We start from the raw sequence: 14,474 nt of genomic DNA on the forward strand, positions 1-14,474 counted from the left end.
TCACATTGCTAAATATTTCCACTTCTCTCTGATCCAAGTCAGGAAGAGGTAGAAGATGTTCCAGGAGCCCAGTATGACATCTACTGCTTAATCACCACATTTATAAGTTATCTTGATTCACACCCAAACACAGGGCTTCCACATTATATAAAAACTAAGTATAAAAATAGTAAATAGCTAAAATCACTTACAAAGAAAAAAATTCTTTTTGTATAGTATTCATATAAATTGCATGAAAAGTATTTTCAATATGCTTCACTTAAATTATCAAACTCAATGTGAATTTCAATCAGGAATAATCCTAATATCTTTTGATAACAGCAGTATAAAATAATCTGAAATATAATGATTATGAATTTAGTTTTATGGTTCATCTGTATTCCTCAGCTTCTGTTACTTATTGGATTTCATAAGCACAACAGGGGTAATAACCCAGGAGAGTAGAATGGAATTAAAATAAAAAACTAAAATGAAAAAAAGAAATCTATCAAGAAAGAGCTTTTATAACAGACAATATTAAACAGTATCTAGCACTAAGATTAAACTAACTGTAGCTAATAAACCTCAGTAATATAGCAATACCAAAGAATATTTTAAAAGATGTGACACTTCTTTTCTAGTTTCGTTTTTAAAAAAGTAGAATTAGTACTCAGGAAAAAAATCCTACAATTTCTGAAAAACAAGTCAAGTAGCTGATGGAAAAATTTTACAACTTTCTTTTTATCTACCAAGTGAAGTATCAGGGAGAAGGTATGACAATCTATTTTTCTTGTTCCTGTTTTATTTTAAAAGTATTGGGTGACTCCCTACACGATGACTGTTTCAGAGCTGCACTAAACGTTAACATTAAATGAACAAATGAACTAAACTTGCTTGATATTTGAAACCAAATGAATTTCAGATTTAACACAAATTAATAATGACTGAGGGAAGGATAAAGAAAAAAGATTTTCCATGATTCCAGTTTTCAAGTTGTATTTACAAATGGTTTATTGATGTCTCCAATCTAAGAAACTTCAAATTGTTGAAGATATTATAGACCCACCTCCCTCTGATGCTACAGCTTCAATAATATAACATCAGACTGGAACATCACTCAGGACTACCTAATTTTCAAAAGCAAAGCTAATGGTGTAGTTTTATGTTTTATGTAAATAAAAGAACACTGTTGAAGAAGCCAGAACAGTAAGAAGATAAGAGTACTGGTGAGATCAGTCAACCAGTCTTAAAGGAAAGGAAACAAAACAAAAACCTCCCAAATAGTTCAGTTGCCAGATGCCAGAATTTTTATTCACAAGATTTCCATAAGTGAACAGTTTTTATAAATAATCCAACCTCCTCACAAGATAACCACTGCTGATACGTTAATGTGTTATTTCTAGAATCTGCCTATTTATACAGTTAAGATAGTACTACTGGCTTGGTACTATATAGTGTATATTATTACTTTTTATTCCTACCCAACATTAAATTAGACCACTTGCCCACATCAATGCTAATTCTCCATTAACCTAATTTTCAACAGTGGCATAACTGGAAATTTTGATTATTTATATTGGGCAGTAAGACTGTTGTTCTCTCTCTTTTTTTTGCACTGAGCAATTCTGTGTATAATTCTGTCAACATGTATTTAAGAAACATAATGAAAAAGAAGGGTCAAATGGCAATTACACCAAGCCACTGATTCATGCTACCAAAAGGCTTTCCATAAAGAACATACCAAATTAAATTTCCACCAAAAATCTTTCCATGTATCTAACTGAAATCATTATTAGTACTGAGTACTGTTGCTTTAAAAAAATGAAGTAAATCACTTCAGCTGTTTTAATGACCAACAATATTACTTATTCATCTAGATTGATACCTGTTTGCTAACATTTTTCATGTTTTATAATCCTATTACATGAGTCTCCCAACCATGTCCTTTAAATACCTATTTATCAAAGTCCCTGTGTTTCTTTCCTAAAATTATTTTTAATAGGCATTTAGGGGTGGGGAGCTCTTAGCAAACTGACACATAAGACAACAATTATTGTACTGTTACTAGAATTGGTACTATTATATAATAGTGGCTGTCACTTGTCTAATGTTATAGTTTTTCAAATCCTTGTATGTGATTCAGAGATTACTGAGGTTAGCTCAACTAAAAAACATATTTCTTTTAAATAATCATTCAAAGAGCTCCATCATAACTCTTCAAATTATAACAGTATTAAAACAGTGAACCTGCTGTTTACAACTGATTACTGCTGAATTTCTTTTAAAAAAGGACAAATAAAAGGTCAAACTCTAAGAATAGCTACCAATGACAAAAATTTCTCATTTTCCACTCTAAGTTTGTATAAAAAAAATTTAATAGTTTTTTCTTTCATGTGAAAGGCAAAGAAATATGTAAGGATAAACTAAAAAAATTTCTAACCAATGTTTTGCTGTTTAACATTTCTCTTTTTGAAGATGAATCTAAGCCAAAAAGTTTTCAGACAGAATGAAAACAAGATGACTCCCACTTATGAATCATTTTTGCTATTACATCATACTAAATGGAAATATACAAAACTTGGTAACAAAACAAAACTGAGAAAACATTCCTTCTCCAGTGTAAAATATCAACACTGGGCCCACTAAATCAATAGGTTGATTCCTATTCAAAACGACAGCTGTACTAAGCATTTAATATTTTCATTAATTCCTCTTTAAAACCAAATTCACAGCCTTCAAAGAGAATAGGTTGTTTTAACAATATCATAGTAGTTCTTGCTTAACATTACTTCAGAGAGTCCTCAAAACCTTCCTAAGTTTAATTCCTACTTCCATTTATATTCATTTCCATCTGCAAAACAAATCAGTGTCCAAATGTTATCACGACGGTGTTTATCTGCTTAGAACCAGAGTTAGAAACCAAGTTAGAAAAAAACTAAATGTTAACCTTCCACCACACAATTAAGTATGATGCTAGCTCTGTAATATGGAATTGCTTCCAGGTTTTTATTAGTGATTTTTAACTATAAGAAATGACTAAATAGCTAAAAAAAATGTAATTAGTTGATAGTTAAATAAGTAAAGAAAACTTGCTCTTGAAGTGAAGACCCAACAGTAGGAATCTATTAACAGGGTCTTGGGAGTAGATGAAGGATGGGAGTAGGGAAGCAGGTAGTTTGAGAATCCCTGCAGTGGTATCCAGTTTTCTGCCTTCAGGTTCTAAAAATCTCATTTCCTTGTCTGCCCCCTATTGAAAATAAGGATCAACTGAGCTACAGTATCTTACCTTGACTGAATAGCAAGATAAATTGTACGACGAAATGAGACCAGATTAATTTCTGTTTTGTCATGAATAGTCACCTTTTGTCCTGAAATCAAATATAACAAAATTATAAAACCACAAAAACAAATGTGAAGCACTGAAAATGTATCCCTATACAATATTTTCGTAAATCTACTTAGAATCTAATTTAAAAATACTCTTTCCTATAGTATAAATGAATATTTGTAGAATTCAAAGTAACCATTTCTAGTCTTTTGCCATATTTTAGAGTATTTTAGTTAAGTTTTGTCAGCTCAAAGAAGTCCAGAACTCATCAAGGAAAATTATTTTAGTTTCTGTGTTACCTGCTCATTTAGACATTATAAAAGGATGCACTACCGCTGTTGTTTGGTAAAACATTATTTCTATATTTATAATCAGCTATCATGATTATTTGGAAGAAAACAGTAACTTATGGGTAGAAGTTCAGTGTCAGAGTACACTGGATCATCATGACAGGTTGGATGGGCCCAATACAAGTATGAGTATTTCTCAAAATTTTCTCTTATCTAACACATGAAAACTTTCTTTAAATATTTAATAGCTTTCATTTGAACAGTATTTTCATATGAAACAAAGAAGTTCACAAGTTAAATGCAGTACATGGTTAGGAGATGTTTTAAAAAAGGAAGACATTGGAAAGAATTAAACTTATTTTTATAAAATACGTTGTAGAAGAGCTATTACATTACACTCTAAGATAGAACTAAAATATATGATGTCCTAAAAAGGAAAGATATGTTTAATATTCTCAAATATGTAACACAAGTAAATAATAACCAGTGTATGTATGTTCTGATGTTTTAACTGAGACTTAAGCAAAATAAAGTTCTGGGCTTAGTTTCCTGTGAAATAATATAACCAAGCTGAAGAGGTACAACATCATGCCTGCTTCTGTACAAATACAGCTTTTGGCCTCCTCGCTCTATTTTTCCAAAATGAAGAGCAAATATCTAGTCATTCTCTTCTGTCACATTCATGCCAAGGTAACATAAATCACATGCACTCAACATGAAGGCACCATTTTCAGAGTTTATAATCAAAGACATAAAGTGTCAAATTAAAATTACTGATATTAAAAAATGAATTTCCTTGTTTAATACTTTTAGGGTAGGGTCTTTCAACCTTGCCAATGCTGATATTTTGGGCTGGATAGTACTATGTTGTGGGTGGCAGTCTTGTGACTTGCAGGAGGTTTAACAGCATCCCTAGCCTTCACCTTACTAGAAACCAGTAGCATCCCTCCCAACCCACCATAGACTGAGAATCACTGTTTTAGAGGATTACATCAGATTAATTTGAGAATATTTTACAGTATTATTTGAGTAAGCTGTACTTTTACCTTCTTCATCATCTTCTCCCTCCTCCTCCTCTTCTTCTTCCTCCTCTTCACTACTTCCAGCATCTTGGTCTGTGTTTGAGTCACTATCTCCTTCATCAAGAATTTCTAAAAGAAGAAAGTAAGTTTAGGAAAATACTGATGAGCAAGAGAGACAAATGTGTCCCATTCCGAGGAGATAATTCTCACTTCACTGTAACCCACAGTGGTGTGCAACCAACAAAGATGATCACACAGGCCTCATATTATTGCCTACATAGTCACAGAGCAATATAACTCATTTGACTAGAGAGAGCCGTATGTATAATTCTTCTGCTAGACAGAAAGTGGCTATGAAACAACTAAAGCATGAGAAGAACAAAGAACAAGTGGATGAAAGTTTTCCAAAAGAGCAAGAACATTGGGAAAATACATTAGAAATGGAAATTAGCATACTGGAGACAAAATATTATAAGTTCATCATCAGAAAGAAGATAATCTATCATGAACAGCTTGGGCTAGATACAGAAAAGAAGAATTAGGCTAAGAATGTTTTTTGAAACATAGAGGAGAAGGAAAAATTGCCTAATTTAGCATTCACTTTAAATAAATAGTAATGAGATTTTTATTAAAATGTATACCAATTAAATAAACATTACAATCAATCCATAGAATTTCTGTATGTAAAACAGAAACTGAAGTTTAAAAGCATTTAAGAAAACTGATAAGATGAGTACTTCATTGGATTATCACCTCGTTAAAATACAAGTCACATTCAGAACTGGATGAAAACAGTGATGTAAATAAGAGACTACATAAGGCCAGCTATCATGTTAATAGTAAGCAAATGACAAAACCTAGAATCATATTTTGTCCAATGGTGTGAGCTTCATCAGCCTGACAAAAGATTTTACGAACCTGGCCAACAATTTACTTTTGCATTTTTATTATAATCAGACAAGTTTTAATACAGTTTTGGGGGCAACTAATTTTTAGAAAAATTCTAATTTCTTTATATTTAACTAAGTAGTATAAATCAGGTGCCACATATAATAATGTTAGCAGAGAATTTCAAACTATGAGAAACAAATCACTTTATAAAAATGGACAGTTGTCATTCAGCCCTCAGCTGACATACCAATCTTATTTCTAACAAATGTGATTTTAAGAAATGATCTGAAGTGTCTAGTTTATTGTTATATAACACACTTTACACAGACCTTTAAAAGTGGAAACTATTTAGTATTCAATAGTAGGAAGACAGGCACTCCTGCTGTTTTCCCAAATGCGGTAAGACCTAAAACACAAGTACACCTGGGTCACTCTAAGGTGCTAATTACTAAAGCTGTGCCCACTTCCTGCTGTGGCCATGTTTTTTTTTAATGACAGCTCTAGAAGAACATTTTATGAAACAATGAAGGTCAAATGGATTGTCTAGTCGTTTACATCATCCTCCCCTCATCTCTTCACTTTAGGATCGATCTACTTACTGAAATCACTTAGGCAATGACAACTTGATTTCATTAACTGAATAAAGCAATGGTTTCAAAGAATGGTCTGTGAGTCCAAAACTATTTCTTAATAATACCAAGATACTATCTGCCTTTTCACTGTGCTGACATCTGAAATGATGATGCAAAAGCAATGATGGTTAAAACTTGCTGCATCCTGAACACAAATCAAGGCATCAAACTGTACTGTCACTGTACTACTTACTGCCACATTCTTGTACTGGGGAGAAAAAAACCACACACACACACAAACCAGTTTCATTTAAGAATGCCCTGAAGAAAAAATAGAAAATTATTAATTCTGTTAAATCTTAGCCCTTGTGTATAGTCATTTATAACAGTCTGATTAAGAAAATATTAAGTTCATATATAGCACTTCCTTAAAGACAGATGTATACCGGTGAGGGTTATTTCAAGGAAAGGCACTTGGGTGACTGAACTGAAGAAGAATTAGCTATATTTTTCATTTTTACTTGAAAGATGGCAGGCAAACTAGAGTTGTTAGGTATTTACCATTTTCTCAAATATAAACAAAGTGAAACTGTCATTTCAAGGAAAATAACCAACAGTATTTGCCACGATGATAAAATTGAGACTCTTCAGATAGAAAAGCAGGATTTTGGAAAACTTGAGGCCAATCCTGTGAGTGTGGGAACTTTCTAATCCTTAGACTCTTCTGACAATATAGGTGGTAGGTAATATGAATAAATGTGATTTCTTGATATATTAATACTTTGATAATGTCAACATAATAAAACTTGGAAGATGTGAATAACTCAGTGAATCAGTATTTTCCAAATGACCAATGCAACATGTTACAAAATCATGCCTTGGTAAAAGATCCATTCAAAGTGACAGGGCAATGAATTCTAATACTAACAATGTATGAAAACCCAAGAACATTGCTTCAGGTTTTACTGTACAGTTAATCTTTAAGAAACTACTAGTTGTTAAATATTAATCGACATAGATTAAGGAGGAATATACACAATTATAATTCTGAAAAGGCTATTAAAATACTCCTCCTTTTCCAACTACATATCTGTGTGAGGCTAAATTTCCTTCACATATTTCAATCAAAACAACCTATGGCAACAGATTGAAATGAGAAACAATATGAGAATCCAACTGTTTCCTATTAAGCAAGACATTAAACTGTACAAAATATATAAAATATGCCTTTCTTCTTCTTAAATTTGTGTTATAGTTATTTTCATAAAAATATGAAACTTAAGTGAACATGTACTAGGTTTATTATTGTTATTTTTGAATTGCTCTTTTTAAAAATATATTCCCAGTTTTAATTCCTTATCAGTAAATCTCAACAGTATAACGCACATAAACAAAAGCTCTTTGGAGTTCTCAATAATTTTTAAGAATGTAAAGGGATCTTTTTAGACCACAGATTCTAAGCAGTGCTGTAATAAAACTACTTTCCTGGCATTGGCCAAATGCCAACCATCTAAAGAAATGGATGGGGAATTCCCAAGCTAAAAAAAAAAAATTGTACCAGGTATAAGAATTCTACAAAATCATGTAGCATCTTTCATGGAGACTGTAATAAAAGTTCCTAAGAAAAGAAGAAAGTGGGTTTAAGGGGTTTCTCCCTATTTGGAAACAAAAGTTATAAAAGAAAAACAGCATCTAAGGAAAGAAATCTATTTATTGGCCCAGATTTTTAGGCCAATGTATAGAAAGGGGAAGCTTCTTACACCTCTACTTTCCTCTTCAACATTCCACATCTAAGCCTGACTAGAGCACAGAATGCAGGCGATGACAGAGGTCTAGGTCTCTGCTCTCTCTTCTGAGGAGCTTTCAGAATTTTAAGTATTACTCAGGTAAAATCACAACTTAAGAGAAATAAAACTATAGAATTGTTACATAATTACGATGTATAAAATAATAAATATAATTATATAATAGAATATAGAATGACATAAATGGCTCTGAATATTAACTTTAAAAGAAAAATAATGAAACACATGTGAAAAAAACAGTATCAATGTCTAAATACATGCTCTGTGGCAATACAAAGCACTGTATTTTACACAAACAAGTAACATTTACTCCTTAACTCAGACAAGTATCTTGTTCTAGGTCACTTAGCTAGTAATGGCAAAAACAAAATACAAACCAATGTCTGTATAAAGATAGTGCTTACAAAATACTTCTGATGTACAAATGATAATAATCAATTTATCCCTTTATTAAGCACCAATACTATATATAACATGGTGACTGATTTCATCAGAAAGATATCAACCTGCCCTCAAGAAATAATAATATATAGAATTCTATAATAAAGTATAGCACTTAACTGAATATTAAATTGGGTGGCAATTTAAGCAGTAATTCTTAAGTGGTAGTGAATTTAATAATGGCCACCAGTAATAAATGAGTATTTCTTAAAAGGAACAGAACTTAAGAGTTGTATGATTTAAAATAGAAAAAGGAGAGGATAAATGAGCTAAATAATTTAGAATGAAGTAATACCACAGATAAGCATTAGAAATATAATACATGGGCAAACAGTGAAGAGAATGGCTTCATAAGAGCAAAGATTTCAACAGGTGGGGGTAAGGGAGCTGTACCTTTCTATCAGTATTATATAATTATATAAATTGCTTCTACTTATCCAAAAGAAATTATTTTGCAAAAATCTACATACCCTTCTTAATAGCTTTGTACTTCTCTTCATTCTCCATAAAATTAGGATCCATCTTGAAAACATCTTAAAAAAATAAATTAAAAGTTAAGTTAGTGTTTATTTTCTGTATTTACATTTGTTTGCACTACACTTCCCAACACTCACCCCTGACTTACTAAGAACATCTTCTGGATTATACTCATCTTCCAGAGGGAGCATATGGGTGAACTGATCATCTTCTTCCACTAAGTCAAGCCCTTCTAGGATAACAGGGTGGTCCTTGAATCCATCCTTCCGTACAGCAAACATGACTTCAATCATATACTGAACTCTTTTGTCAATTTCAGACTCATGGAGAATGTTTCGAAGGCGTTCAAATATAGCTAAACAGAAAGATAATTAAATAAGCAATATATATTATAATCCTCAAACAAGAGCTCAGTATCAAGCCAAGAATACACACTTACCATTGATTCCTCTTGGTGACACCTGGGTTAATTTGAGACCACATTCCTTGAGAAAACCAATAGCTACTTCAACACTATCATCTGTTGGTCTTTCCAGAAGCAAAGTGAGCATCTCTAAGCATAAAACTTCATGTGCCTTAAATAGAATGAAGACATATAGAATAGAGACAATGCTTTACATACAATTAATATACTATTGATAGTAATTTAAAAAATCAGTAAATCTAGTTTTTGCAGTGATAATATTGTACATATGATGAACAAAGTTTCATAATGTATATAAAAATACTCTAAACATAGGATACACTTTTTCTTTTATTCCGTTATGCATCTGTGAAGAATTTCCTGATGATTTTTCCAAAATTTTTAATTTACTACACTGAATACAACAATTTGATTATCTCCAGAAGAAATATTCTTATATTTTCTATATAAAAATATGTATTATCTATATAATATGCCATAACTTATCTCAAAATACAAGTTAAAAATCATTTATTAATTTTGAATCTAAGGTATTTCATAATCACCATATGAAGAACAGTATATGATTCTTTTTATAAGACCCTCCTTTATGACCACAACTCTATACCCATTTCCCAATCATTCTATCAGCAACTCTGTTACCAAGTAGCTCTTAAGTTACATGAATACTTTCTCAAAAAATATCTTTCTAGTAGTTTATTGTTTGCAATGATAGTTGTGAATGCTTTTTAAATTAAATCAAATTCTTTATACTGGCCATGGTCAAAATTTAGAATTTTATAAACAATGCCAGGTAAGGAGAGGGAATAAAATACTGAGAAGCTTTGCTGTGAAAGAAAATGAACTTAGGAAGCATGTTCAAAACATCATTTATATGCCTTTTAAAAATTAGACACTTATTTAAGATGGGGAGAGACAAAGTCTAAATCTCCACTCGGAAAAATATCCTCTTCACACTTAGTACAACATCAAAAATATATATACTGCTTTTATTTTAGGAAGGCGGGAGAGGTTAAACAGTCTTACATCAGGACAAGATAATACTGCTTTGTACCACAGTTTGGAAGATATGAAATATTTATCACTTTAACTGTTTTGTGACAATGCCAAAAATATCTCCAATGTAAGTGTAATATACATTCAAAAACTGAAACATATTATCTGTGTTGTTATAGACTGTGAAATTAGGTTTAGAGACATGTGAAATAAAGTTTCCATGATTTTAAGTAGAAAATTATCATTCTAATAATACAAATAACTAGGTTAAAATCTAAAAGGCTTCTAAAAGTGAACACTGGAAAGAATTTCATATAGGAAAGGATTAAAATATTATTTAATGTTAGAGAAATAAAATTAAGTATGACTTTAAAAATTCTTCTTCTTATGTATAGATATAATTAAAAAATGGTATCTGAAGGAAACCTCTGAGTATGAACAAGAGTAATTTTAGTATTTTCATGTTTAAAATGAAGCTAAATCAAAACTCTCAAATAGTAGATGAATATAAAATAAACACAAATTGAACTATAAAATAAATTATCTGTTTATTTAAAACAGATTAAATTTAATCTACTATATTTTATAAATTGATTCTAAGAAAAGATAAATACTACATATACTATATAGTTATACATATGAATATATATGCATATACTACGCAGTTGTAGGGAATAGTATTTTGTGTAGAATATCAGCTGTTAGGTTCTCATGAACACTAGGAACAGGGGAAGGAAGTGGAAGAGATAGCAACTTAAAAAAAAAACAATTAAACTACATTATTTGAAGAAACTATCTGTAGTTAAGTAACCACGTACAATACTAAGAGATCAGTTTGATAAAACTCTTGTTCTAAGTTCCTCTTTATATCAAAAAATACTAAATGCATTTTTCATGGTTCTAAAGGTAAAATATTATTCAAGATACTTTTCCAGAGGACTATAAATCAAAACAAAGATATGTCACTGTAATGGCATCAATCCTATAGTGTAATGCCACTGAATGACACCAAATTTTAAAAATAATTACTTACCACATTTTGGTTAATAAGATGCGCCACAAATTTTGAAGCTGTCAAACAAAGTGGCTGAGAAGGGAAAGTAAAGACAAAGTAAATCTATAAACTAAAACTGATTTTCATTTAACTATAGAATCTACACACTTTACACACTTTATTTAAAATATGTAACACACAAGGTAATTTTTACTTGTAAACGTATGAAAGAGTGCCATTTCTGGCTAAATAGTTATAATTCAACAGCTACAGCCATCATTTTTGTTGCTCCTTATTAGAGGCCACGGATATTTACGAGAACAAAAAAAAGTTCTCATGAAACATGCAATTTTATCAACTACAGTTGATACTGGTTTATCAGTCTGCCCCGTAGCAGCCTACTTACAAGCCCATTATATATACCTTATCATTTCTTCGATAGCCTTTTCGAAAATTAAGAATTAACCTTTTGAGGATTAATTCTCCAATTTGTGGAAATTTTGAGTTGATAATTGCCACTAATGCTGCATAAACATGAGTGAAGATTGGAGAAGCACTCTGTGCTTGCAAAACAGATCTGGATAGCAGGCCTCTGATTAAGAGAAAAAAAAAGTAGTCAACAATAATCACCAATTTAATTAGAAGGAAAAAAACCCTCAATTTTAAGTCCAGTTTAAAAAAAAAAATCCAGCCATATTACTCCCGTGTAAATCATCATAAAAGCTAAATTAGGACTAAATTTTTACCACTCTTACTTAGGGGAAGACTTTGTCTTACTATTAAATAAAAACTGTTTTTGAGAAAACAAAGCTTCAATCTGTGCTTTTGTAAAAGAGATTTTACTACAACTTTTCCCCCCAATTTTTCTCTATAAATATAATTCCTTTTTTCCAGCTCCTGTTCATTACATTTAATCATGAATTTGAGTTTTTAACTTCTTATATTAATTTGTTTAACATTATCCAAAAGGTTAAGGGAGAAAAGACCTGCTTCAAAAGAACTGAACTTAGACTTAATGTGAAGTTTCCATTATGGGCCCAATATTCATAGAAATGAATTCTGTGATTAAAGACCAATTTGAGTGGTTTCCTTCTTTAATGACAGGTTTAAGTCTTCTGTTAGCAAAAATAAGTGAAAATTTGGAATTCTCCTAAGAGAGATAAAGCCAAATCAAAGCATTACAAGAATAATGCTCAAACAATGACAGGAAAATAAAAGGTTCTACCTTCTAACTCATTTTGAAATGGACATGTTTCTACATACATTTGATAAGAAGAGAGATACAAAGTAGGCTAACTGAAGACTTATTTTCAGCAATGTAATGATAAGTAATTAATTACTAGATTGCCAAAAGGCAGGAAAACAATGTCTTAATTGTTACCAGGTTTAGGTATGACAATTGAACCACTGGAGTAGGAAACGAGAAAAGAGAACTCAGTTTACAAATTGTAAGGTCTTAAGCTACCCTTATAACGTTCCTGAGTCTGCTTCTTTCTGAGTAAAATGGGAGCAACCGCCTAATCTTTGAGGACAGTGGTTGCCTCCTTGCCACCTTACTAATCCCTACAACCTGCTACACCTTCGCATTTCCAACGGTTTTGAGATGATGAATCAAGGTCTTAAGAAATGACATGGGAAAAGAGCCTTCAGATTTTAAAATAATAAAACTGGTTTGAGGTAGCTCTTTTATGTATATACAAGTAAATTTTCATTATTCTTCATGAGTTTAATTATTGGAAGTAGTCAGTAAACAAATATCTGTGCATAAATCATTATGCGGTATCAAAGCTTCTCAAAAAGTAAAAACTCCATACAACCTCTAACGTGGAGTACAAGCTATTTCTGGTAGCTTACATTTTCACAAGAACTGCATTTTAAATAAATATTCTCAATTACCTTTAAAATGAAGCAGTAAAATAAGTTAATGATTACTGTTCGTGTAGATGTTATGTTCCTTTGAAAAACTGCTATATAACACTACAAATAAAATAGCTGATGCTTACCTTCCTCTAACTATATTTTCTTGAAGAAGTTCTTGAATAATAATACCGATATTGGAAATGTTGACTTTGTTGATCAGACCATTGATGGACTTCTTTAGGGCTTCCCAGCTCATCCTCTGGTATGCTAAGCTAAAAAGAATTGATTTTAATAAAGATGAAAACTTAGTCAACAATCAAGAGGTTATAATGACACAAAAAATACTAACTATTCCTTAATTTTTAACATTCTTTTCTTTTTTTTTAAATGGAGTTACTGGGGATTGAACCTGGGACCTTGTGCACAGTAAGCACACGTTCTACCACAGAGTTATAACCTCACTCCTGCATTTTTAACATTATTTTCACAAAATGACCCAAAATGCAGTACAATATATGACCATTTGGGCACACAAATTACATCCTAAACCATATTTGATTCTCTGTATACATGATACTCATATACAGACTAATTCCCTTTAATAACATCATAAAATAATGTAAGGTAACATTTTGTTCTATGTCCATGTATACTGTAATTTATAACATTTATTAGTTAGATTCAATACATGTTTCCTTTACATTGATTAATTTACTTAAACTTGTATTCAAAGGAAATTTTTTGAAATTGAAGTACATTGTTGATTTACAATATTGTGCTCATGTCAGGTGTACAGCAAAGTGACTTGATTTTATGTATGTATGTGTGTGTGTGTGTGTGTATAATTTATTCTTGTCCATTACAGGTTATTACAAGATACTGAATGTAGTTTCCTGTGCTATACAGTAAATCCTTGTTGTTTATCTATTTTATATATGGTAGTGTTTTATCTGTTAATCCCATATTCCTAATTTATCCCTCCCCTTCCCTTCCCCTTTGGTAACCATAAGTTTGTTTTCTACGTCTTTAAGTCTGTTTCTGTTTTGCAAATAAGTTCATCTGTACTATTTTTGTTTTAAAGTAAAAGCAACTATTTTTTATTTTAAATAATAATTATGAAATATTTAAATATAAGCCATAAAAAGGAAATTGTTATTATGTCCCTTCTCATAAAAGCATCACAGAGAAAACAAAATTAAATGTTTTAAACTATAAAAAAATAGTATTAATTACAAGAAAGGGGAGTCATATGAAATCATGGGCTGAAAGACTATTCTAAGTATTTTAAAGAACATCTCTATATTTGGGCAGTAGTCTCACAGATATATCAGCTAAATGCTAGATGGCTATGCTGTTTTTTAACTTAGAGCTTAGGTAAATTATTTAGTCTAACCA

The 14,474-nt window shown here is 31.1% G+C and overlaps 1 protein-coding gene across 2 annotated transcripts in view; it reads right to left on the reverse strand.

Annotated features, from left to right (window-relative positions):
- The window catches only part of CWC22 (CWC22 spliceosome associated protein homolog), a 55,107-nt gene that overhangs the window by 12,732 nt on the left and 27,901 nt on the right, over positions 1-14,474 (reverse strand). For both annotated transcript variants that reach the window (XM_006210224.3, XM_031678300.2), the window contains exons 6-13: positions 13,223-13,351; positions 11,643-11,811; positions 11,259-11,312; positions 9,245-9,380; positions 8,954-9,160; positions 8,799-8,861; positions 4,644-4,748; positions 3,266-3,347 (exon numbers count right to left, since the gene is read on the reverse strand). In XM_006210224.3, the coding sequence (XP_006210286.1) occupies positions 3,266-3,347; positions 4,644-4,748; positions 8,799-8,861; positions 8,954-9,160; positions 9,245-9,380; positions 11,259-11,312; positions 11,643-11,811; positions 13,223-13,351 (945 nt within the window). The remainder of the gene's footprint in view (positions 1-3,265; positions 3,348-4,643; positions 4,749-8,798; positions 8,862-8,953; positions 9,161-9,244; positions 9,381-11,258; positions 11,313-11,642; positions 11,812-13,222; positions 13,352-14,474) is intronic.

This window comes from Vicugna pacos, chromosome 5, assembly GCF_048564905.1.
Source record: "Vicugna pacos chromosome 5, VicPac4, whole genome shotgun sequence".
NCBI lineage: Eukaryota > Metazoa > Chordata > Mammalia > Artiodactyla > Camelidae > Vicugna > Vicugna pacos.